Raw genomic sequence first — 25,227 nt, 5'->3', positions numbered from 1 at the left:
AGGGCAGAGATTGTGCCGCTAAAGCTGCTCCAGCTTCGCCTTTAGGCTGATGCGATATGCAGTCTCCGACACAGGCCCCCTCCTCTCCGCCCGGCAGCGCACTGAGCTGTGCGCGGCCAGCGCAGGAGTTATAGACTCTGGGAACTAGAGTGTTCCCAGAGTCTATAGTGTATGCAAAGGTAACCGGGAAAATGGCCGCTGCGGCCATTTTCCAGTCGTTTTACAGTGCCAGACGCCCGCGCCGACGTGGGACTCCAGAGAGGTAAGTATTATTATGGGTGCAGGGTGTGCGGTGCGGGGCCCCCCTGGACCCAGGGACCCGTGTTCCCAGCACATCCTGCACCCATTATAGAGACGCCACTGGCGCTATGGGATTTGCAGAGATCGCCGGAGGGGGTGTCACCCCCCCAGTGAACACACTGGCGGCTGAGATGTACATCTCGGCATAATTGCTTCCTGCTTTGCCTCAACAAGAGATAAAACAGGAGCAACTTGAGCCCGAATATTACATCTCCCCATAAGCTACAACAGTCAGCATATTGTTTTTTTAATACTAAAGCTTATAAGTGAGCATATAATTTTTTAATATGCCGTAATACCATCACCACATTGTTGTATAGCGACGGCAATGTATGAAGAGACCGTATGAAAAAGTGATTTTCTCTATGGTAACTTCTGTCATAAATCTTAAAAAAAACCCGCAAATATCAAATTATGCTGGATTTAGCACATTTGACACTCACCTACTTATGATACATCCCCTCCCCAGGGTCTCTAAATCTGCTTACTCATCAAACCCACCCGCTCTCCACAGTGAGTGGTTCTGGTGGAAATTAATATTGCCATATATTAAATGTCAGATGAACCCAAATTAACAGCACTAGGCTGGAATAGGTTCTTGTAACTGTATTACCTTGTGTCCTAAAAAGGAGGAATGGGATATAATTTATGACCTGGGTGTCTTCAATTAAACTATCCATACATCTGGTGAGAACTAGAAACAGATTCATCCTTTCAGTTCTCAGGCTCCAAAAAATGACCGGTATATGTGTGGCAGCTTCAGACATCCATATTACCAACTTCCATTCACTCTTTCAGCTCGTCATAACGGATATTCACACACATGCACCCAGGATACGCAAACTGGAAGCATTTCTCTACAGCTGGGCCTATTTCAGGAACTCTCCACTTTATATGTCTCTAAGATGTCTCCAGTTGTGAATTGGGGGTTTCATGTACTATTCATTTTTAAGTTAATATAATGCATTATAACTTTTAATATGCAATGTGGGCATAAAAACATAGGTGAGACATATAAACATGTGGGCATACAAATATATATGAGACCAATGTGTTGTGGAAATAGATCAGCAGAAATAGAAATAACTACAAAACTTCTAAAGAGGGCAGGTGGGGAACCAATCAGGTTCCAGCTATAATTTTATAGAATGTATTTTTTTTTACGCGTTATGTTTTTATTGAAAACCATAGCATAATATAAACATTAAATCTCTGACATAGAAAGGTTCCAATTAAAAGCATAGCAAAAGATTCAACATTTGGTATATCAATATTGCTCAAAATAATGCAAAATATGGTCACATTTTACTACAAAACCTTTATCATAAACAATTGCATCAGAATGAAAAGAAAATAAAAAAGAAGAAAATTAAGGAAAACACAAAAAGCCTCAGACCAGATAGTGAAACTGATACATCCTACCATCTACTTTTAGTGAACTACAGGATATTTACCGGGGTCTGTTTGTTATCTTCCTTAATCACGACTGAGTGTCTTATAGTGGTCCGACTCCTTATAATGTAACCATGGATGCCAAGTCACAGTGAAATTTTGGCCCTTGTCTATGTGGGGTAAAATTAAATCATCCATAGCCAAATAATGGTTAAGACCTGTACACCACTCAGACATGGAGGGAGCCGACCTGGACTTCCAGTGAACAGGAATCACGGCTTTGGAAGCACTCAAAATATGGCGTAATAGCAACTTTTTAAAATGAGCATAGGGTTTCCGAATGAGGTTCAGTAGCCAGAAGCTAGGGCAGATAGGCAAATCCTTATGAAGAATAAGGCTTGCCGTTTCAATTACTTTGTCCCAAAAAGGTCTGAGAAGAGCATTCCCACCAGATATGTAAAGGGGTTCCCAGCTCTATCTCGCATCTCCAACAAGTGTTAGGGACTCCCGGATACATTTTAGAAAGCTGGCTAGGGCAGCGGTACCAACGTGAGAGGACTTTATAATGTGTCTTCATTGTTAACGCATTTGCGGATGCGGAGAAAGTATTTCTGAAGATTTCAGGGCAATCATCTTCTCCTATTAATCCTGTAGATCTGATTCCCAATCAGAAATAAATTTGGGTCTACCAGAAAAAAGGCGTTCAATCAACAATGTGTAGAGAACAGTGGGTGTGGCAGAGACTCCCAAGCTACACACATATTCTCAAATGGAGTATTCCCCCTCCCATATGCTTTAGGGGGGCCCAATGTCGAGAGAAAACACTTTTTTGTTTTAACTTTATCTCGCTGTTAGGTAAGACCCATTTAGGTTGAACAGAGGGAAAACTCATCATTTCCGAACCTTCAAATAGCTGGTTAATCCTGAGAATCACCTGTGTACGCCACAATCCAAATGAGTTTGCTGGGATCCCGGGAGGAAATGCCGAATTACCAAATAAAGGTGTTATAGAATGTACTTGATAGGTAGAATCTGATTGGTTGCTATGGATATTGTATTTCTCTTTTACTTTTTTGTTGAAAGCACCCAAGTGATATTCTCAAATCAGCAAGACAGAGGCAGCAAGACAGAGGCAGCAAGGCAGAGGCAGCAAGACAGAGGCAGCAAGACAGAGGCAGCAAGGCAGAGGCAACAAGACAGAGGCGGCAAGACAGCGGCGGCAAGGCAGCGGCGGCAAGGCAGAGGCAGCAAGGCAGAGGCAGCAAGGCAGAGGCAGCAAGGCAGAGGCAGCTGTCTTACGCAGTGGTTATTGGGGGGATAATAATAACCATAGGTATTAGACAGATACTCACAACATTCCTATTCGGTGCCTTTTCTGGTTTTCCAGGAGAACAAACACCGCCCCCTGTTTCTCCTGACAAGCAAAGGAAAATGTGTCACGTTGTGGTAGGAGTAGAATCAACAATCAATATTTATTAAGTACTGAGGTAACTTGCTACCATTACACGTGAGGACCTGGTGTCAAAGGTGACCAGTCACTTATCTACATGGTTTACATACTGTATTATAATCTGAATAATAAACACACTGATAAAGCAGTCACTCACGTGTCTGAGCTGGTTATAAGGGTCATGCATTGGTCATTTCAGGATTAACACATACACAAAGATTCATCAACACACTGGAACTTGCCATCTCCCCATATTCATACAACTGGTCATTCACTGAAGGGATGATACTTGGTTTCCTATAGACAGGGGCTGCTGTCACAACTAGGCTCACCACAATCCTTACCACGCTACTACCTTGCACACTCACATGGTAAATTACAATACTGAGTGTGTGGGATGGGTTTGGGATACCAGCGGTCAAACCCCAACTCCGGCATCCCGACAGGGTTAGGACACAGGCACCTGTCGGTCGGTATCCTAACCCTCCCTCTCTCCCTACACCTAACCCTCCCGGGTGCCTGACCCTAACCTCCCCCCTAGTGCCTAAACCTAACCTCCCCCTCCCCTCTAACATCACAACCTACCTTCGGGATTACGGTGGTTGGGATGCCAGCGCCGGGATTCTGACTGAAGGCGGGAGCTCGGCGCCGGCATTCTGACCGCCGGAATCCCTGCGGTTGGGATATTGAACGCTTCCCAAGTATAATATAGATGTGCAAACAGCTGTTTATGTAGAGTATTTTATCAACATTTTTTAATAAAAATGTCCACTTTAAAAATGACCTAAGGCACAGTCAGAGTTGCTGTAACATATTAGTGTGTCCCCCAGCCCCTTTATACAAAGGGTAACTTGCAACCATATCTCAATACATTTTATTATTATAATCCCAAAAGCGCAGAAAACTAACATACTTAGAACGTGGGATGGGAGAGTACTGGGGTAAATGTGTAGTCTGGAATCAAAGCTGGATTCTGGTTTGGACATATGATTAGGGAGTAGGGATAAAGCTTAGAGTATGTTCACACTTAGGACTAATTGTTACGTTGTAAATATTATGATTGATAATCTGTTAATGTTGATATTAATGTCTGTTTTTAGTATTTAATTCAATGTAATGGAATATCATTTGAAAGTCTTAGGGCCTGGGCACCTAGTTCCATAGCTGTATGTCACTATGGGCCTGATTCACATGGATGTAGTAACGATATTTACATAGTTGAGCAATGTTTTGGTACTTGCCATGAGCAAAAACTCTTTAAAACCCTTACTACACACGTGAGAGATCCAATGTGAGCGTTGCCGTTCGCAATTGTGTACGGAATCGCTAACACTCGCGATGGGGTTTGCGATCATTTCCAGGTGGAGACTGGAAGGAGATCTAAGATGATCGCAAAAAGGGGTCGTTTCATGGGAGTGTCACGGGCATGTCGGGGAACGCTGCTGCGTTCCTAACAGGAAATCCACAGCATCATAGGCCAAGTTTAGTTGGATTTGAGGAGAGTAGCTAGAGTAGACCCTAAGCTAATTCAAATGACGATGGTGCGACCGATGTTGCATCGATGTTGGTGTGTTTACAATTTCCATCTCAACTGCACAGACCACCCAGCCTGAAAGTGTGTGGGGGGTCTCATCGCTCGTACTCTCCATCGCACTGTCCCGCATGAAAGGAAAGCTGAGATTAGCATATTCCTGCAACCACTACTGTGAGACTGGTTGCGAATGTGGCTGCATTACCAACCATCTCTGAATCAGGCCCTATGTTAACACATCTGTTCATGTTATTTCACTATATATATATATATATATATTATTTATATTCGTAGCGTCATATTCACAAATATATAACCTCATCCCTCCATATACATACTCTGCAGGGTACTATGCACATGGAATACAAACTTTAGTACCCTGGCAGAGGCCAAAATCTACCAAATCCATGTGCTCACCGGTATTTGCATTGGTACAGATGTACGTAATGGTACAAAATAACATTTGTTCTGAGCCTTTGCACGTTTGTAAATGAGCCTTATAAACTGCGAGCATCCTTACCTTCACATCATAACCAATGCCATGGGCTTTACACATCTGGAAGAAAACATTGTAATACACGACAGAGAGGTTTGTATGAACCAGGCGTGTGCTGAGAACTGCAACTCTGCTGGAGACTGTAGGGGTCTGAAAAAGACAGATTTCCCAGGAGAGAGATGACACTTTATTAAAGCGCACATGCAGGACATTTCTTCAGATGACACTGCATCACAATATTTGCATCTAACCTCATTACAGGCACTTATGTCTGTCTTTTCATTTATTGCAGGTTCCTGTCCGCCATCATGGAAAGAAAGGTGTTCATATCAGTGTAATAATACACGAGAGGGAAAGTTATATCTTCTACTCTCACATAAGGGACATTCCACTTCTGTGGACGCAGTTCTAGAAGTGGTCCCTGTCCATGTATCACAAAGGACATTGAATGATGTGCTACATAAAAATGGTGCAGCCTGTTGTCATACAGTCTCCCACAGGACCACACTGTGCACACTGCTCTTTATGGCTTTCTCTGATCAATACCTTTTACAGGCTGTAATCCAAAAACCTTTCTGAAGAACCAAAGAGCAAGTTATCAATAGTTTAGTTTTACAGCTGACCTGGCCTATTGTGTTCCCTGTGTTTACAAGGCCTACCCTGTCTAACATGAAGCAGGAAAGAACCACGTTCTCTGTCATAAAAAGTGGATATTTAAGACAGTTTTAAGTAAATCTCCATCACTCAAATGCCACAAATCTCATGAACCCCAAAAAACTGTTCACTCTCTAAAATAGCTTGATTGTTTTTGCCTTAATTAAGTTGTTTAAGTAAACCCATATTATTGGGTATATTTATCATTAGTGGTTCAGCTCTTGGAGTCCTGGTGAAAACCCTGCTCCTAAAAGGTGGTTTTCCATCCCTCACTGGCAGCCTAATGCTGCTGACATGCAGTTCAGACATAAAATCTGCAATGTCACAACCTGGAGGTGATCCAGCAAAGTCTTTCTGATTTTGCAGTTACCCCATAGAAGGGTAAGGGGCAACGTCATCTCAAGATTAATGTATAGTAGGGATGGCCATCTGTGATTTTCCACCAATGATTTTCCATCGATGGTGCCATCAGTGATAACCATCGATTGCACAATAACCATATACGGTGAACCACCAATGGTTTGTACCACTCGATGGTCACCGCTGTCGGTTGCCTGGCAAATCTTGGGCCAATAAAAAAACGGGGGTGGGGGGGGGGATTTAGCTGCTACCAGGTGGCAGTGATAAGCTCCAACAGGAGCAGTAGAAAAAAAAAATTGGGTTCCACTTTGCCATCGATGGCATAAAACCATTGGCTCTCTGCCATTGATGCGAAAACCATCGACCATCGGTAGTAAACCATCAATATTTGTAAACTATCAATGGTCTATGGCCATCCCTAATCTATAGAGCAGTGGTTCTCAAAATCGGTCCTCAGGACCCCACACAGGTCACGTTTGCCAGGTAACCCAGCAGGTGCACAGGTGTATTCATTACTCACTGACACATTTTAAAAGTTCCACAGGTGGAGCAAATTATTTCACTTGTAATTCTGTGAGGAGACCTGGAAAACATGCACTGTTTGGGGTCCTGAGGACTACGTTTGAGAACCTGTTGTATAGAGCATACACTTCAGTCACCATAGTAGGCTGTGGGGATGCAGTAAACAGTGAAAAAAGAGAGACAGCAAGATAAATATTTTCTCTGCCTCTTGTTAAATACAAGGAAGGTGTGATAACCCCTTTCTCCAGCATAAAAGACACAGAAATGTATTAGCAATGTTAAATAAATAGATCCATATTTCATGTTTGTGTGCCTAGGTTCCATTACTAATGTACTTTGTTTTTCTTAATGAATTAGTACAGTGGTAACAAACTAAAAGCAATAACAATTTTGTTATTGTAAGAATATTTAATCCATAACTAATAATTTAGTGCCCATCCTAAATATTATGGCAACCTATGTGTTGGGGCCATAACAATTAGGGTAAAAACACTTTCCTTCCGCCTGTTTTGTTATTGCTGTGTTATTGTGACCTGTTTTTCTTATCGTGGTGGAAGCAGCGAGAAAGTGCTTGTGTAACACGTGCCCTTATAGATTGATCCCACAGACTATAACGAGATGCCAGCGTGAACCCTGAGAACAGCACTCGGAGAACTCTGGCATAATGAATCTCTGAGCGCAAGCTAATCATGTTTATAATATTTGCAGAATTAATATCGCCCATTGCTGGAGTCATTAACGTGCGGAGGGGGGATTATGAGAGGTGCATTTCAGAAGCTGTTCACTTGCAGTGGGGGAGCAGAAACTAGAGGAGCGTTTGATAGAATAATCCATGTCTCTGTTTAACAAGCGTGAAGCAGGATGGGGCCGCGGTGATGGAACTCCATTGTTTAAGGGTTGGCATCATACTGAAAGAATTGCTCTTGCTGGGTCTTCGCAGCCCGTACACTGGCATAATGAAGAGTCTTGTAAATTATTAATGCTGTGCTTATTTAGCCTCATCTATCTCGCAGATAATGAGTGATTGGTTTTATACATAATTACAGGAGCAGCAGCAATAAAAAAATGTATTGTTTTATTGAAGGGGGTTCATAAACAGAGAAAAGTGGGTGTTAATCTAGAGAGAGCTAGAAAGGTAACAGTGTAGTGAGACTCACTAGAGTGCATCATATTGACGGGAGAGAAGGGCAAATAAACTCGGTTAAATGAAAGATCAGCAGGAATTGAAGAGGGAAATGTGTGTGATAGTAGGTAATATATACAAGAGAAAATAACAGTAATCACATAGATATAACAGGAATGAATGTTAAGCTGCCCACACATCCAATGATGAAATGCATTATAATCAAGGGATGTAATGTATTAAAGAGTATGTGTACGATTAGTACATACAGGGCAATTTAAAGATGATATACTTGATAATTAAAATTTGCGCAGGAGTAAATGACTAAATTAAGATTGCTCAATCTGCTCCCAATCACATAGTAATACTGTACAATCATTTGCAACTAATGGGTGAACAAGATGGTCATACGTCAACAGGCATCACACACTCTGATACCGACATCCGAAAATTGAGTTCATTGTCTATATACAGTAGCTCTGAAATAAGCAGGATCCCTGAGAACTAAAGAAACACAATCTATCTGTTGATACAGTCCGTCTGAAACTCCGTTTGGCAGATGCTGTGTTTATGTGTGGTCATCTATTGACTGCTCTGACATTGTGTGATTTGTGCACAGAATGGTTGGAACTGTCCAATATGGTCACACACGTCAGCGGGTTGTGCAAATGAATGACAGGATTGACTCTTGTGACCAGTATTAGTCATCACAATACAGAAGATGTCATCATGTTTTTTACAATCAGCTAAACTAAATCTAAATCAAACTTACCTTTTTTATACCTTGCTGGATGCCGTGTGAGTGCATGTGTATGTGAGGCATTCTGTGTCTCTACCCAAATCTATTAAATAAAATAACTGCCTTAGGGTGGGTGCGACGGACGACATATGGTGCGGTCCGTACACGCCGCACGATCTGGTAAACGACCGCACGATATATTGTTCACCTGCTGCATTCAAATATATGGGGTTGTTCATCAAATTGATATGTACTGCACATCTGTCGATGCGATGAACAACCCTACGGGAGCACGCAAGGGCCGAAATAGTGGGTACACATTTACCGATGTGCATAATGTCGGCCTGGTCCGCCGAATCGGGCAACATATCGTCTGTTGTGAACCCACCATTACACTCAGCTAACAATAAAAGGTGTGGGCACTAGAGGCCAGCTGAAGCCATAGACTTAATAATATGTAAGCATAACACATATAAGAGTAATTTTCCTTTCTTTCAATACTCTGACATATCTATATATGAGTTTTAAAAGACAGTTTCAGAAAGAGAAGGCTACATTGTGGTCACCGTAGAGGGGCGTATTAAGAGAGGAGGGGGCCCGTGTTCATTCACCGTCCGGGGCCCGTGTTCACTCACCGTCCCAGGCCCCTCCTCTCTCCCCGGCTGCCGTCAGCGAACTGCCAGCAGTGGCAGACTCCAGGCACTAGAGCACAGGGGCGTATCTATAATGGGTGCAAGGCACCTGGGGGGCCCACATCGCACACCTTGCATCCATACTTTCTAATACTTACCTCTCCGAAGTCCCACATCGGCTGGAGAGGTGCTACACAGAAAGCCTCGAAAATGCCCGCAGCGGCCATTTTCCCAGCGTTCTGCACATGCGCAGTAGGGATATTACTGGGAAAATGGCTGCCGCACCATTTTCACTGTTTCCTGCGCATGCGCAGTAGACTCTGGGCACAGACTAGTGCCTGGAATCTACTGCACCTGCCGGAGAGAGAGGAAGGGGCCCCGGATGGTGAGTAAACACAGGACCCCTCCTCTCTAAATATGCCGCTGGACTGGCAGTTATAGAATGAAGTATGTTTAGCCTGGGTGTGATAGATGGATAGATGGGATACAGGACATCATGATCACATGGATTGAGAATAAATGAAAATAACTCCTACCTAAACTGATTGCAGAAGATTGGCAGTGAACCAGGACAAAAGAAACAGATATGGACCAGAGTTAAAATACAAGGATGGTTCAATAAATAAGGTAACAAGACCTCTCACGTGTGTAATGTTCTCTATTCTAATTTCCCTCCAGGCCAGAGCAGATAGACCACTGCTCACCCTCACGGCCATTAGACTGTGCCTCATATCAGTCATACTGTTCCAACATCAGATTGTAAGATGGCGGTGCTGGCGGAAACATGGTAAAACATTGAGATGCGTAGTGTGATCAGATTTCTGCATCTATAGGGCACATTAGCAGCTGACATTCATCGCCAACTTGTTGAGGTGTACGGTGATAACGTCATGTCACGGAAACAGGTTTGGATTTGGTGCACTCTCTGTTATAACAGCAAGCCACACCCAACCAACCGCACGCGTGATCTGTTACGGTACTTTTATTCGGAGGTTCTGGACCATCCTCCCTACAGCTCTGACCTGGCAGCGTGTGATTAACATCTTTGGACCATTGAAGAACCACCTGGGTGGAAGGTGATTCGCAACAGACGGTGGAGTTCAGCATGGCGTCCTGGCTTCAGGCGCTTAACATTGATTTGTTCTATGCCGGGATAGATGCCTTGGTGTACCGTCGGAACAAATGCTTAGACTATGTGAAAAAATAATCTGTACCAAGGCCATACTATTGATTATACGTATATTTTCAAATTGAATAAGTTACGGTTTGGCATGGTCTGGTCCAAGCACAACATTATAAAACCATCTGTGCATCTGTGGGGGGAAAAAAAAAAGTGTTTAAAAAAAATGGCGTGCCCCTCCCTCCCCCTCCAAATAGCAACCAGCCCTGGGCTTTTAGTGACCCAGTGCTGGTTGTGCAACATACGGGGGACAAACAACGTAGGGGTCCCCCTATGTAAGCACAACCAGCGTCGGGCTAGTCAGAACCAGCCCTGGTTGCCAAACTACTGGGGACAAACGATGTAGGGGTCCCCCGTATTCTGCTCAACCAGCACTGGGCTCTGATCTGGTTCTGGAAATACAGGGGGAAAAAATGTATAGAGTCCCCCTGTATTTTACAGAACCAGGCACAAAGAGAAAGAGGTCCTCTTTCTCTTTGTGCCTGTGAATATAAATATAAGTCTGTGGCAGCACCTCCTATTCTGTAAAATATGACATTTGCGAGAGAATTACTTAGGGGCCTCATGTTATTTATTATTTACTATTATTTTCCAGTGCAATAGACCATTTCTCTTTTCATTATTTTCCGGAACCAGCACTGGACTTTTTCTAGCAGGGGGCTGATGCCACAGCCAGGGGAGCCCTTTCACCGGGCCCTACAGCCGAAGCATCAACCCTGACTGCTAGTCAGCCCAGGCCGGGGATCCCTGGGGACACCCCCCAATAGAGGGGTCCCCCACCCTCCAGGGCACCCGAGGCTGATAGCCCAGGGCTATCCCCGGCACACCTGGGGCGGTGGGTGCCGGGTTGATAGTGTATAAGCCTCCCCCGCATGCTGGTACTTGGAGAACCAAAAGTACCAGCATGCGGGGCATTAAGGGCCCGCTGGTACCTGTAGTTCAACTGTAAAGAAATGTTTAAATAAACTCAATACACACACACCGTGACAGTATCGTTTTAATACATACATACTCACACATACTCACCTACATTACCTGGACTGGTCCTCTTGTCCCTGTAGGCATCCTTGGTCTTGGTAAAACGAAAACATGACAAAACCGACCCACGAACTAGGTACCAACGATGGTTGATACCTCTCGAATGAAAAGCTCAGACGCGGCTTTTCCCTTTGTAGTTCCGTGTCTGAGCTTTCACTGGCTGAGAGAGGTTACACCCCGCCTCTCTCAGCCAATGAACGGCTCCCACCATTGTAGTCAAAGGTGGGAGCCATTCAGTGGCTGAGAGAGGCGGGGGCTGATCTCTCTCAGCCAATGAATGCTCAGACATGGAACTACAAAGGGAAAAGCTGTGTCTGAGCTCTTAATTCGGGAGGTATCAACCATCGTAGTTGGTAGGGGGGCATGCCATTTTTTCTAAAACACGTTTTTATATTTTTTTTTCACAGATGAACGGATGGTTCTAACTGAACCATCCCTGCATCTGTGTTTATTTTATTAAAGACACATGCATGCATCACGGATCTCCCCATGTATGCATCAGTCTTTCTTTTTTAACAAATGACGCTGGTCGGACGCACGATGCATCGCATGCGCAAATACACGGCACGATCGGCATACAATCACGATAGATAATATGGGCTGCACATCTGACCATACGATACGTTTTAAGAGCTGCGGGAGCGTGCATTGGATCGTAATCCTACCTAAATGCTACTCTATTTTGACACGATTCAACGTACGAAACGTCGCAAATCGGCCCGAAATCGCACTAGTGTATAGCCAGCATTACAGTTTTTGCATATAGCTGATTTGCGCCTACTTAAGCATGGAAAGGAGTGATTGGCTGCAAAAGGCGAGCTTAGTAAGAGCGTCACAATTAGACATGGATGTATCCACTTATCCTTTAGAGGTGTATCTCTTGCGTGTCTGGAGGGCTGGTACGATGACGATAACTATCAGCGGAATTGGCATGATGTGCCGACAGTCACAATGTTGACAATCACATTGTAGGCAGCTTAATGTCGAGCACAGTATGTCAACACGGTAGTAGAGTTAGTTAAAGCATTGCAGCTGTGCCGGCACTATAACTTTAACAGGATGGTAAAAAATTATATTTAAAATTATAATGCCAACCCGGTTGCAATACTTAACTAACATTAGTACTGTGTTGGCATACTGTGCTCGACATTACGCTGCCGACAATGTGATAGTCGACATTGTGACCGTCACCCAATTAACTACTTTCCCTGTCAACAGCACTATTCAGCAACATCTGACTGTGTACTCGTGACTTCAGTTTAATCAATTACTGTGTCGGCAATATTATATTAAGCCATGGTCACATTACTTTATTCACATTTTGACTACTGTAGGAAAGAAGATTGTCATTTGTTTTAGGGGAAAACAACAGATGTTTGTATGTGTTTGGTTACACTTTATATTGAAAATGTGACTTCTGCATTTAGTAATAACTGTTTAGACAGTAAGGGGTACATTTACTAAAGTGAGAGTTTTTAGAAGTGAGTTTTAAAAGAGATGTTACCCATAGCAACCAATCAGATTCTATTTAACTAGCACTTCTAGAAGATAACAGCTAGAATCTAGTTGGTTGCTATGGGCAACATCTCTTCTAAAACTCACTTCTAAAAACTCTCACTTTAGTAAATTTACCCCTAATTCCTCTTGTGTATGAGATTGTGTACAGATAGGGAGATGTGACTTTAGCACTTACTGCTAACACTGTCAAGTCACATCTGTATGCTATTGTGGGGCATAAGTTATTACACTGGAGGCATCTTGATAACTGCCCAACTAAACATTTGCATGGAAACGTGAAAGGGGATCCAGTAAGTCCGATACGAGAGTAAGGGCAGCCAGTGAGTTCCGAATGAGTGTAAGGGAAGCTAGTGAGTCCTATACGAGAGTAAAGGCAGCGAGTGAGTCCCGCACAAGTGTATGGGCAGCCAGTGAGTCCCGCACAAGTGTATGGGCAGCCAGTGAGTCCCGCACGAGTTACGGGCAGCCAGTGAGTCCCGCACGAGTTACGGGCAGCCAGTGAGTCCCACACGAGTTACGCGCAGCCAGTGAGTCCCGCACGAGTGTATGGGCAGCCAGTGAGTCTCGCACCAGTGTAAAGGCAGCCGGTGAGTCTCGCACAAGTGTAAGGGCAGCTGGTGAGTCCCGCACAAGTGTAAGGGCAGTCAGTGAGTCCCGCACAAGTGTAAGGGCAGCCAGTGAGTCCCGCACAAGTGTAAGGGCAGCCAGTGAGTCCCACACAAGTGTAAGGGCAGCCAGTGAGTCCCGCACAAGTGTAAGGGCAGCCAGTGAGTCCCGCACAAGTGTAAGGGCAGCCAGTGAGTCTCGCACCAGTGTAAGGGCAGCCAGTGAGTCTCGCACAAGTGTAAGGGCAGCCAGTGAGTACCGCACAAGTGTAAGGGCAGCCAGTGAGTCCCGTACAAGTGTAAAGGCAGCCAGTGAGTCCCGCACAAGTGTAAGGGCAGCCACTGAGTCCCGCACGAGTGTAAGGGCAGCCAGTGAGTCTCGCACCAGTGTAAGGGCAGCCAGTGAGTCCTGCACAAGTGTAAGGGCAGCCAGTGAGTCCCGCACGAGCGTAAGGGCAGCCAGTGAGTCCCGCACGAGTGTAAGGGCAGCCAATGAGTACTGCACCAGTGTAAGGGCAGCCAATGAGTCCTGCACCAGTGTAAGGGCAGCCAGTGAGTCCTTCACCAGTGTAAGGGCAGCCAATGAGTACTGCACCAGTGTAAGGGCAGCCAGTGAGTCCTGCACCAGTGTAAGGGTAGCCAGTGAGTCCCGCACCAGTGTAAGGGCAGCCAGTGAGTCCCGCACCAGTGTAAGGGCAGCCAGTGAGTCCCGCACGAATGTAAGGGCAGTCAGTGAGTCCGTTATGAGTGTAAGGGCAGCCAGTGAGTCCTGTGCAAGGTCTATGAGTGTGTTGCTATACAAGCATTTTACCTGTACTGGTTGAGCTCGATGTCTGGAGCGTTCAACTTTCTTGGGGACAAGTGACACATTCAGTCTGCTGTTAGTACAGTCCAGTGTCCCATTGGTCAGGTACAGCAGGAGTTGGGTCATTGCTAGTTGGTCGCTATAGTTCAAGTCTAAATCCGTGGCCCAAACCTAAATCAGTTAAAAATACAAAATATTACAGAAGACTGAATAAAGAGGCTGTAAATCTGAAATGCTATCCTGTCTGCATTATGCCTTATTAATAATAATTTAATATATACTGTATATAATAATAATACTTTTAGCACTTGACATGTTACGGACAATTCTTTACCATATGCAAATCACTAAAGTCTCCCAGAAAACTTTGAAGAACACAAGTACCTGCTCCATTTATTTTGTATTTGTGCCAAAAAAATATTGTATATTGGTATATTTGTGTATAAGGGGCAGCTTGGTAAGTGTGCTACTCTAATGTACACTATGTACCTCCTCTCCAGAATTTGGAGATCATTAGTCAGTTACATCTTTGTAAAGCCCCAAATTAACCTGTGCTGAGCTAGACGTTATTTTAGGGGAGTAAAAATCTATTTCAGGACATGGAAAAAAAAAAATATATATATATGACTTGTGGATGGAATAATAATGTATTAGACTTTTATATTAAACATGCAGTCTAAAATGACTTCCCAAGGTCACAGTAAGCACATGAGCTTGCCATATTTCAGAGGTCAGCCCCTTAGATTTCCTAAGGTGTCTGCAACATTTAGCACAATGACATCTGTCCTGATCAGTACTTGTTGTGAGGTCACATTTAGGGTCTCGCTCCCAGTATAACCTGCTAGCAGAAAACTACTCTCAGCACACTGAGCTGAGTCAGTGGTGTAAGCGACGGATGTTAAATGGCATCATTATAACATTATTAAGGGGTCAGCAAGTCCCAGCCTCTTGCTAAACTCCTGCTAATTTCTAAATCATATTCACAAGCAAATGCCCTCTAAATGAATCACTGCCGAGATACTTCTTAATAACACACTGGCAGGAATCTGCTGGGCTATTAAAGATCCAATCCGTCATCGTAAGGATCTGCTCCAGGGGGGTATGGGAAGTGCTAATCGGCAGCTGGTAAGAAGCTGCCCGCAAGGGGGTTGTCCACTTCTGTTACTTAGAGATGGACAAACATGACCAGAGCAATTCAAATCCTTTCTGCTGCCAGCATCCTGTTATGATAGTCACAATGTTAGACACCTTCGCTAAGCCGTGCTGCTACAGCTCATCAGAAAATGCTCTGCTTAGAGTTATTTCTATGGGAAGAAAATAATGTAAGTAATGGTAGCAAAGTCTGAATACATGATTCCTGCTTTGTATAACTTTAAGGTTGTGCGTTATTAATGTTAATGTAAGAGGAGGTTACAGTCTAATTCCCCCACAATATGTTTCTTGTCCACATAAGGAAACCACACAAATGAAACCAGAGTAAATGAACAGAGGTAGATAATGTAAATATCATATGCAGATGGTGCCCTGGCTGGAAGCTAACCAAAGGCTCCAGAGCTGTGAGACAACAATGCTAATCACTGTGCCACCTTGTTGCACATTCATGTTTATTGTCCCTAAATACGATCCTGTAACTTTTATTTTATTAACAAGAGCAAAAGGGGTGAGTGGCGCTAACCAATCAGCAGCTGTTAAGTAGGAGCTGTGAAACTCCTATATAGAAAATATATAACTGGAAAGGAAAACAGCGCGGGAGTCCCAATAGTAAGATGAATTCAGATAAGCTCAATGCGTTTCTGTCTGGTAGTACCCCACACCTTCTTCAGGAGCAAGTATACTGGGACTCCCCAGCCTACTTACAGTATTGTGCCTGTCTTACTGTACGCTCCAGACCAGCTTCACTGGTGACATCTACCATGAAGGTCTATTATTTACATCCAGCAGGAATTCATTTGCGAGGACACCTTGCTAAAAAGAAGATCCACTAAAAGGGTAATATACACCTCTCACCTATACTGGATAATACACCTGACACTGCAGTTTATACCACATCACAGCATTGTACTGTTTACAAGAGCACTTATATGAAGGCAAGATTTGGGAGTCCCCAGTTATAGTGTGCATACTACAAGAACTTTTGGATAGGTCTCTTTTCAACATGATATATGGCCATATGTATGTGTTTTATTGAGTTTTTATTTGAAGGTATTACATGTTTATTAAATATTTGTTTCTACGCATTTGATACCAATTCATCCTGATTTTCCATTTTGAAATTTTAGTTCTATAGTCCACATAGTGGTGTTTTCCTTTCCAGTTATAACTTTTACTTTATTGTTGGATTCCTTGTATGCATTTCCCTGTGTGTTTATATAAATCAGACAGGGTGCTTATTTTCCTTACCCTGACACAAGGCTGCTCTGTGCATTCAGTTGCATCCAGTTCAGAGAACATACCTGAGCTGCATTATATCCCAATGCAATGCAAATAGACGTCTCTGGTTATATAAATACATACTGGGGCAAACAATGCAAATGGAAGCCACAAAGAACAGGCAATGTGATTATTAAAAGTTGCAGGAGGACATGCACAAGCCAATATATTACATTTACTTGAAGGTGGAATTGTCTTTAAATACGCCCTTGGACATGTTGCCACCCTAGTGTTCATACAAACTCTCATGTTCCTACAACATTTTAGCAGCATGTTCAAGAACATGTAGACAGTCTCAGTGTAAGAGAATGTGCGGTAAGCCCGAGTGCAAGAGTGCGCGGTCAGCCCGAGTGCAAGAGTGCGCGGTCAGCCCGAGTGCAAGAGTGCGCGGTCAGCCCTAGTGCAAGAGTGCGCGGTCAGCCCTAGTGCAAGAGTGCGCGGTCAGCCCGAGTGCAAGAGTGCGCGGTCAGCCCTAGTGCAAGAGAATGCGCGGTCAGCCCTAGTGCAAGAGAATGCGCCGTCAGCCCGAGTGCAAGAGAATGCACCGTCAGCCCGAGGGCAAGAGAATGCGCCGTCAGCCTGAGGGCAAGAGAATGCACAGTCAGCCAGAGCGCAAGAGTGCGCGGTCAGCCCGAGTGCAAGAGTGCGCGGTCAGCCCGAGGGCAAGAGTGCGCGGTCAGCCCGAGGGCAAGAGTGCGCGGTCAGCCCGAGGGCAAGAGTGCGCGGTCAGCCCGAGGGCAAGAGTGCGCGGTCAGCCCGAGGGCAAGAGTGCGCGGTCAGCCTTAGCCCAAGAGTGCGCGGTCAGCCTTAGCCCAAGAGTGCGCGGTCAACCTTAGCGCAAGAGTGTGCAGTCAGCCCTAGGGCAAGAGTGCGCGGTCATCATTAGCCCAAGAGTGCGCGGTCAGCCTTAGCCCAAGAGTGCGCGGTCAGCCTTAGCCCAAGAGTGCGCGGTCAGCCTTAGCGCAAGAGTGCGCGGTCAGCCCGAGTGCAAGAGTGTGCGGTCAGCCCGAGTGCAAGAGTGCGCGGTCAGCCTTAGCGCAAGAGTGCGCGGTCAGCCCGAGTGCAAGAGTGTGCGGTCAGCCCGAGTGCAAGAGTGCGCGGACAGCCCGAGTGCAAGAGTGCGCGGACAGCCCGAGTGCAAGAGTGCGCCCAGAGTGCAAGAATTTTTTAAAACCTCCATCAAATCCCAAAATGTTTAACAAACTGCCTATCCAAACAGAGGTCAAACCAGTATATAGATTGTAAGCTCCACTGGGGCAGGGACTGATGTGAATGGCCAAGTATTCTCTGTAAAGCGCTGCGGAATATGTGTGCGCTATATAAATAACTGGTAATAAATAAATAAATAATGTGGCCCACTCTGTGTAAAAGGTTGAAGACCCATGCTGTATAGGATTTCTTACCTGCTGCTCGAGGCTTTCAGGGTCTATGAATGTTAGCAGTTCTATAGACAGATATCCCAGCACCCCTCGGACCTTACAGGTCTCTCCAATGCGATTGCAGATTGATGTAAGTACACTGGGGGACACCGAGCACTGGGGAATAGTGCTGCCTACACACTGTAGGGGGCTGGTGCCGTGAATCTGATCCCCACAGGATACCATTTGTATTTCTCCATCCGGGTTAATCAGCATGTCTATAGTAAGGCAGGTAATACTCTGTGCCTGAGGGAACGCCTCAATTACCCCACCTAGAATAACACAGGATAAACACAGTAATAAGTATCATCTACTGTAGCTAGGCAATTAGCTAATACACAATATACATAAAAGCATAACTGTGCTGGTTAGAGTCCCGAAATATTATTAGTCAAGGGAATATATGACTATATAATGTATACTAGTAAATAGGTACCTTACAATTGCAGCTGTATAAAAGTAGTCACTTTGAAAATGAGAGTCACAAACAGTATAGGACGAGACTCCATGTCCTCCAGCAGAGAACTGGGGTAAAAGTCTAATAATTATCTATGGTAGAAATGGCTGTGTGTTTCTCTGCAAGGAACACCACTAATAATGCTCTTTCTCCATCCCTCCTTATCTTACTTCAATAAATCTCACACCTTAAAATGAAATACAATTTTTGCACTGCTACACAAAACTAGGCACATTGTTGCACCAACTCTGTACTTCATACAGAACGCCCTTTAATTTCCACCATTAGCCTCTGCAAACTTCTCCTGCTCCTCTAGCCCGGACATCTTAGTCCACAAACCCAATCTGCTTCAGCAGCAATCCAGGCACACTCGTCAAATCAAGACACATTGCGGGTCATGGCCACGATGTGCAGGGAGTTGGATGCACCTTTCCTTGCTTTACAGCTTAATTATCTGATATAACTATCCTGCCTTTGTGATTTTTACTTGTTTGGGTCTCACTAGGAGCCTGCATTGTTACTTATCCTTGTGAATTGAGAGTCGTCTTTGTTGGAATGTTGTCAGGATTGGCGAACCGCTTAAAGGGACAAAAGGCACTCTTGTAAGAGACTTATTTGGACTTGTTGCTTTTTGAGACATATGATTGTGATATTTCTGTGACATCCTTCTGCAAAGAGGCCCCATCATCCTCTTTCCCATGTTCTCTCTAAGGCAAGCCTACCCGGTGACTCTATAATGTGGTTTTTCCATTCCAAAATGCGGGACATTCTTCTGAGACCATTTCACATGATGACTAAGCCTGTTTTTCATCACCAATAGATTTCTGCACTCCTGAACCTTCCCAAGCTTGTGCAAGTGGACCATATAACATCTGATCTGGTCAAGAGGCTTCCAATTTTCTTTAGAGCGCTTATCCTGTAGTTGGTCCATGATGCCCCCAGAGGACACTGGCTGGATCCACGACTGGCGACTTTTCCTTTCTGTTCTGTAGTTATTCACTGTGATATGCTTTTCTGTGTTCATTATTGTATTAAGATGTTGTTGTCTTCTTTTCTTTTTACCAAGGCGCTATATTGCTGGAGACCTCATTGTCTTATGGCCATGTACAAAGTAGCTCTGGCCAGCTAAGCCTTGCTCCAGTCTATATCATATAGTCTCTATCACCTTTTTTCTTTTAGAGTAATACTGTGTTATGGAAGGGAAGTTATAGGTAGTACAGTGTAGCTGTTATTTTATTTTTTGGGGATCTATGTGTGCCGCAGTTGGGGTATGGTATACAGGGTGGGGGAGATGTATGTTGCATGTGTTGTTGTCTTTGCATTACAAATGTTGGTTGATGTATTTTTTGTTATTTCCACTGTAACTGTTCCGCTACTTATTTATTGCATGATGGTTTTCTAATAATTTGTGTCTGTATTAGGGTGGCCTGGTTGGTGTCGGGCGCTAGGGTGGACCTTGGTGACCCTTTCTGTGTGGATATAACTTTGCTAGAAGATTGAACATTACAGAACCATCGTTTACCCTGGGGCTTGCTTTACTATTAGGATGCCCTATGGTTCTTACTATATGTGTGATGTCTTCTCACATAGCTCTGTTTTACGCACATTTGATTGTTTGCAGAGAGGCTGTATTAGTGTCATCTTTTGATATTGTTCTTAATATTACGGTGCCTGCTAGCTCTTATGGACACTGGGTGCCTATATACCACCAGGCCGCTCTTCTTTTTTCATGTTGAACTATTTCACTGGAACCCTGTATTGTATCTCATATATGCATATTTTTAGATCATATATTTTCAGCATAAGTGCTGGGACCATGCTTTCATCGTGTGTTTCCATTCTTGTGACATGTTGCTTGCTTGTTAATTTCTCTTTTATTGTTGTGTTGTTTTGGGTGTAAACCTTAAAAGTTCTTATAAATAAACACAATTTAAAAAAAAATCAAAACACACTGCACTACCGCAGGAAATATATTCATAATAAGGCCCAATAAAGATGAGAAATTGTGATTTTACTGGTTCTTTACTGAAATGACATATTGGCCAATAGATAGCTGCTTTTCCTGTGTGTGAGCACCAGGGGCACTGGCTTATAAAGAAGGATTATTAAACAGACTGATTATCGTGTCAGGGTCAGTGCTGAAGGAAGGAGGGTCTTCTGATACTTACCACAGTTTACCAGCGCCTGCAGAAATCTGTCCCATGTTGGGTAGCGCCTCCTGTTTACTGGTCGTGCATAGTGCTCCAGGACCTGTGGAAGTTCCTGTGCGATCTGCTGTGTAGCCTTTTCCTGGGGTGGGAGAAAGACTGAGGTGATACCAGTAACGTAACTCATGACCAAGACAGAACTATTCTACAAAACTGTTCAGTATATTGGGTGTTATGGACTAATTTGGGCTCCACTACGGTCCCTATTAGATAGAAACTAACTATAGTCCACATAAGTCCATTTTAAAGCAGGTTGTTTACAAGAAATTATCCTAAATTACGCTGCATTGCTGATATATTTCACATTTTTACCCCCATTATTTTTTAGGAATCTATAATATTTAAAAACATCTTAAAATACATCTTAAAATATATTTTATTAAATGTTACAGCAATAAAAAGTAAATAATGTATTTTTTTTTACTATTTACTATTGCACCGTTCAATATTATTGTCATCAGAATTTAATGTGTATTTACAAAGCCTATATGTATATAGGGCCTGATTCAGATGTGGATGCTAATGCAATCGCTGCGATCTCTCATGAAGTGCAATTGCGAAGATATGCTGATGACTTACCCACCGTCCAGTGCATAGAGAGGCTCACTGAAAGCATCTCACATCCGCCGCTTACACACAAAACCAGAAACATCAGAAACATCAAGCGCAGATAAGGCGGCCACCAGCCTTCTGACTAAGTCTAAGCTGTCACAGACATAGCGGGTCTCCAGACACGCAGAGGGCTCTCCTGCTGCAAGCAAGGACGCAGAGGCTAATTTATGCATTCCCAGAAAATAGTGTTTATACGGTCTGACACCCCAGTGTTTCTCTAACCACCCCCCAGTTACCTCCCCCAAAAGCTGACTATCTGTCACTCAGTTTGAGAATTAATCTTCTGTGCGAGCGTAATCGCAATACAATCGCCACGTGAGCGCAGTGCGGCTTACACGCATGCGCAATGGCTAACAATCGCTCAATCTGCGTAAACCATCTGCATTTGCGTACAAATCTGAATCAGGCCCATAGTACAATATTTAGATCTATTTGTGCTGTATACACCTGTTAGATAATAGAGTAACCCTGGTATGATAAAGTAGGCCATGATAATAAAGAATGATCAATCAGAGGTGTCAGCAGGCAGACAGAGGCGTAATGCAGATAACACCCGCAGCCCACTGCTACGCTTTATTCATGACCTTTAACCAGATAAACAGAAAAGGCCAAAAAAAATATTGGTCAAAATTAGTGATGCCATACGGCAAGCAGTGCTTGTTCTTGATCAGTGTTTTCCAAACCTGGTCCTTATGGCCCACTCACAAACCGGGTACTAGAGCTATCCCTGCATGAGCACAGGTAGCTTAATAATTATCTCAGTCAGTTTGATTTAACCACCTGTACGGACGAAGGGATATCATATATCGTATGGCATCACTCATTTTGAAAATGCTCTAGAGTGCAAAATATTGGTGGTACACACAAAGGGCCCAATTCAGAGTCACACGCAAAGTGCCCGCATTGTGTCGAAGCCAGATGATTGGCTGAGACCTAAATTGTAACAATATTATCTGCACAACGCCATTTTGCATCATCCGCATGACACCATTTTGCGTTGTCTACACGATACCCCGTGTACAGCGCTGTTATGATTATTAGCGTTGTGCGTCTGCCACTGCCCCAGGTTAAAAGTCCTCATTATACAAATACGTACATTTATTACTACATATACTATGAACAACCCCGCAAAGCATGTACCATGCTGTACTTCACAAACACGTAGACGCACAACACATACTAGCGTCTTTTCTTAATATCCCTACACTTATACATTGCACACTTACACAGAAAGGTTCCCTAGCACTAAGGTTAATATCCAAGGTTTTATTCATTATTAAATATGTTATGAAGTAATTGTATTTGAGATCTAAGGTTTAGGACATGATAAGCAGACCGTGGTTGGTGCTATTCTAAACCACTGTTTATTTACAGATCTCCGGTTCCATCGGCAAGGAGATTGGAACATGCGTCTGCGAATTATGGAACATAGAGAGATAAGCATTGAAATGTACTCTGTAATGTAATGTTTATTAGCCAGTTTAGACTTGTTCTTAGGCAGGAAATTACACACAAATAACTGTTGATGGGCTGAACTATTACAATACAAACTGACCTATGAACTGTATCGTAACAGAAGAACCAGGAGGAAGAACCAATGGGATTATGCCAATTCATACTATTGTATTGCCTATCTCTGCAAGGGTACATAGGCAAGCACTCTAGATCTGGTAGTCAGTCATCTTTTTGTTGGCGGAGGTTTCATAGTTGATGCCGGGATATCTGGATCCAGAGCGCATGCGTATGTATCGACTGTACCTTGTATTTTGTATAACCTTTGCGCTAATTGTGTTATAGATCAAGGTGTGTAACTATAAGCTTTTATGTGAATATCATCTTTTTGTGCTTTGGAACCACAATCAAAGTCTGGAAAGCAATTATTTCTTGTGCGACTTACAACGCTAAATAGCGACAATTTGGGTATAGAGATTATTAGGAATTCATAGTTGCTTGAAAAAAGCTGTATATTTCCACCTATACTCAGCCATAGCTATGATGCTGCATCTCCCCTATACATCCGCTAGTAAGAGCAGCCATCATCAATATCAGCGTAGTTTTGCACCAGTCCTATTCTGGGTGTTAGAGATCTGTATGAAATCCTGAATCTCTGTTTAAGTTTAACTATGAAGAGGGGACAATTCCGTCTGCACACCCACGGAAAACGTGTGTTAAGTGCGGATACTGCTTCTTTACATACATTTAGCCGCAAGTGGAGACCCTGATGACTTCCATGATACCCTGAATAGCCTGCAGAGCTGCGTAATAACGTCTCGTTCTGCCACATGAGCATGCGCAATGCGAGAAAATACAAATGCGCCACTTTGCTTCTGACTCAGAATCTAGCACAACATGTTCACCACCTCCATCTTAATAGAGGTCTGTACTTATACTGTACTGCACCTGATAATGCATGGATAGATAACAAATAAGCAGGCAGACTCAAAACAATTCTACCTTACTAGAATGCTGAAACCCAGTTCCCTATTGCACAACCTCGTCTGGCACAAAATGAGTTAATACCGGCCCTATAAGAACACATTGCATGTCTCTCTTCCTCCCCTACACTTGTCACAGCTCGGCTGCTGGAACCTGGCCCTCCGCATCCAATTGATGTTGTAGAATCTCTTTCCTCCATCTGGCCTATGAGGCCTGGAGCTGCAGCTATGATATTTTGTCACTGCTGTTTTCTTGCTGTTTTCCTCTATTCTACTCCCCAGATGGTGAAAATAACATTCAAACACTTTTTTTTTTGTTGTTGTTGGTGTGTGTGTGATTTTTTTTTTTTATTTGCTTCTAACAATGGTCCTTGGCATCATTTCAATGTTCTACTTCGGTAATTAACAGTACTGATATGGCCACAATTACAAGTCCCCCTCTCTTCGGCAGTAACGCTGTGAATTAGTAGGAGCTAATGACTGCGAGCGGAGAGGGGGCTCGAGCGCAGACGGTGAAGCGTTTTTGTAGAATGGAATAAAAAGGTACAAGCAGCGCGTCCGTGGTCGACGATGATTACCTAGTAATTAGTTTACACAAAGCCTCCTATTTAATGGCGAAACAGTGTAATTAACGAGTGACAGAAAATCAAAGGGTTGTTTTGTAAGCATATGAAAAATTAACACGGAGGGATACAAGAGAATTAAATCAATAGCGCGCGTAGAACGTGAGATTGATACCTGGGGGGCCGACAGACACATTGCTCTACATGATATTATATTGCTGTTTATTAAATTGCCCCGTGTGTTATTATATCACTTTGTTTATTGCTATATCATTTTTCATGATATTATTAACAGTCTCCACATCCCAGCAGATTACAGAGAGCAAGTATACATCTTTTGTCTTTTACTCTTTAGTCATGCTTGTTTTTATATGTTACATTATGTTACTTTGTACTGTGTACTGATCACACTGCATATTATGACATGTATTTAGTTTCAGGGGTCTCTGCCAATGGGCAGTTTCAGTAAATTCAAATAGCCCTGGCAGACTCCCATTTATATCATTATTTTTATTGATTTACATTTTATTTTTTATTGCCTATAATATTTTATTGCTGTTATTATTATATACTACAATATAGTAATTTCACATGCCTGTGCAGTAGTGTTAGCGTCATCTGAATGGTTTGGATTTAAAGTGTTAAAAATTGGACTACTAAGAAAGCACCGTTGTGCATTAAGTATTATCTCTTTCATTTACAAATAGTTAAATTCAAAGGGGAACATTCAGGAGCTGGTCCAGCTTCATTACCTGACAAT

At 43.5% G+C, this 25,227-nt stretch overlaps 1 protein-coding gene across 1 annotated transcript in view; it reads right to left on the bottom strand.

The window, feature by feature from the left end:
• IQCH (IQ motif containing H) overlaps positions 1 to 25,227 on the bottom strand; it is an 88,950-nt gene that overhangs the window by 5,384 nt on the left and 58,339 nt on the right. The window contains exons 15-19 of the mRNA XM_088452772.1: positions 20,819 to 20,939; positions 18,179 to 18,465; positions 14,352 to 14,516; positions 5,194 to 5,319; positions 3,045 to 3,106 (exon numbers count right to left, since the gene is read on the bottom strand). Of these exons, the coding sequence (XP_088308898.1) occupies positions 3,045 to 3,106; positions 5,194 to 5,319; positions 14,352 to 14,516; positions 18,179 to 18,465; positions 20,819 to 20,939 (761 nt within the window). The remainder of the gene's footprint in view (positions 1 to 3,044; positions 3,107 to 5,193; positions 5,320 to 14,351; positions 14,517 to 18,178; positions 18,466 to 20,818; positions 20,940 to 25,227) is intronic.

Source organism: Taudactylus pleione, unplaced genomic scaffold (assembly GCF_031769625.1).
Source record: "Taudactylus pleione unplaced genomic scaffold, aTauple2 ptg000556l, whole genome shotgun sequence".
Lineage (NCBI taxonomy): Eukaryota > Metazoa > Chordata > Amphibia > Anura > Myobatrachidae > Taudactylus > Taudactylus pleione.
This window is presented reverse-complemented; position numbering and strand designations above follow the sequence as displayed.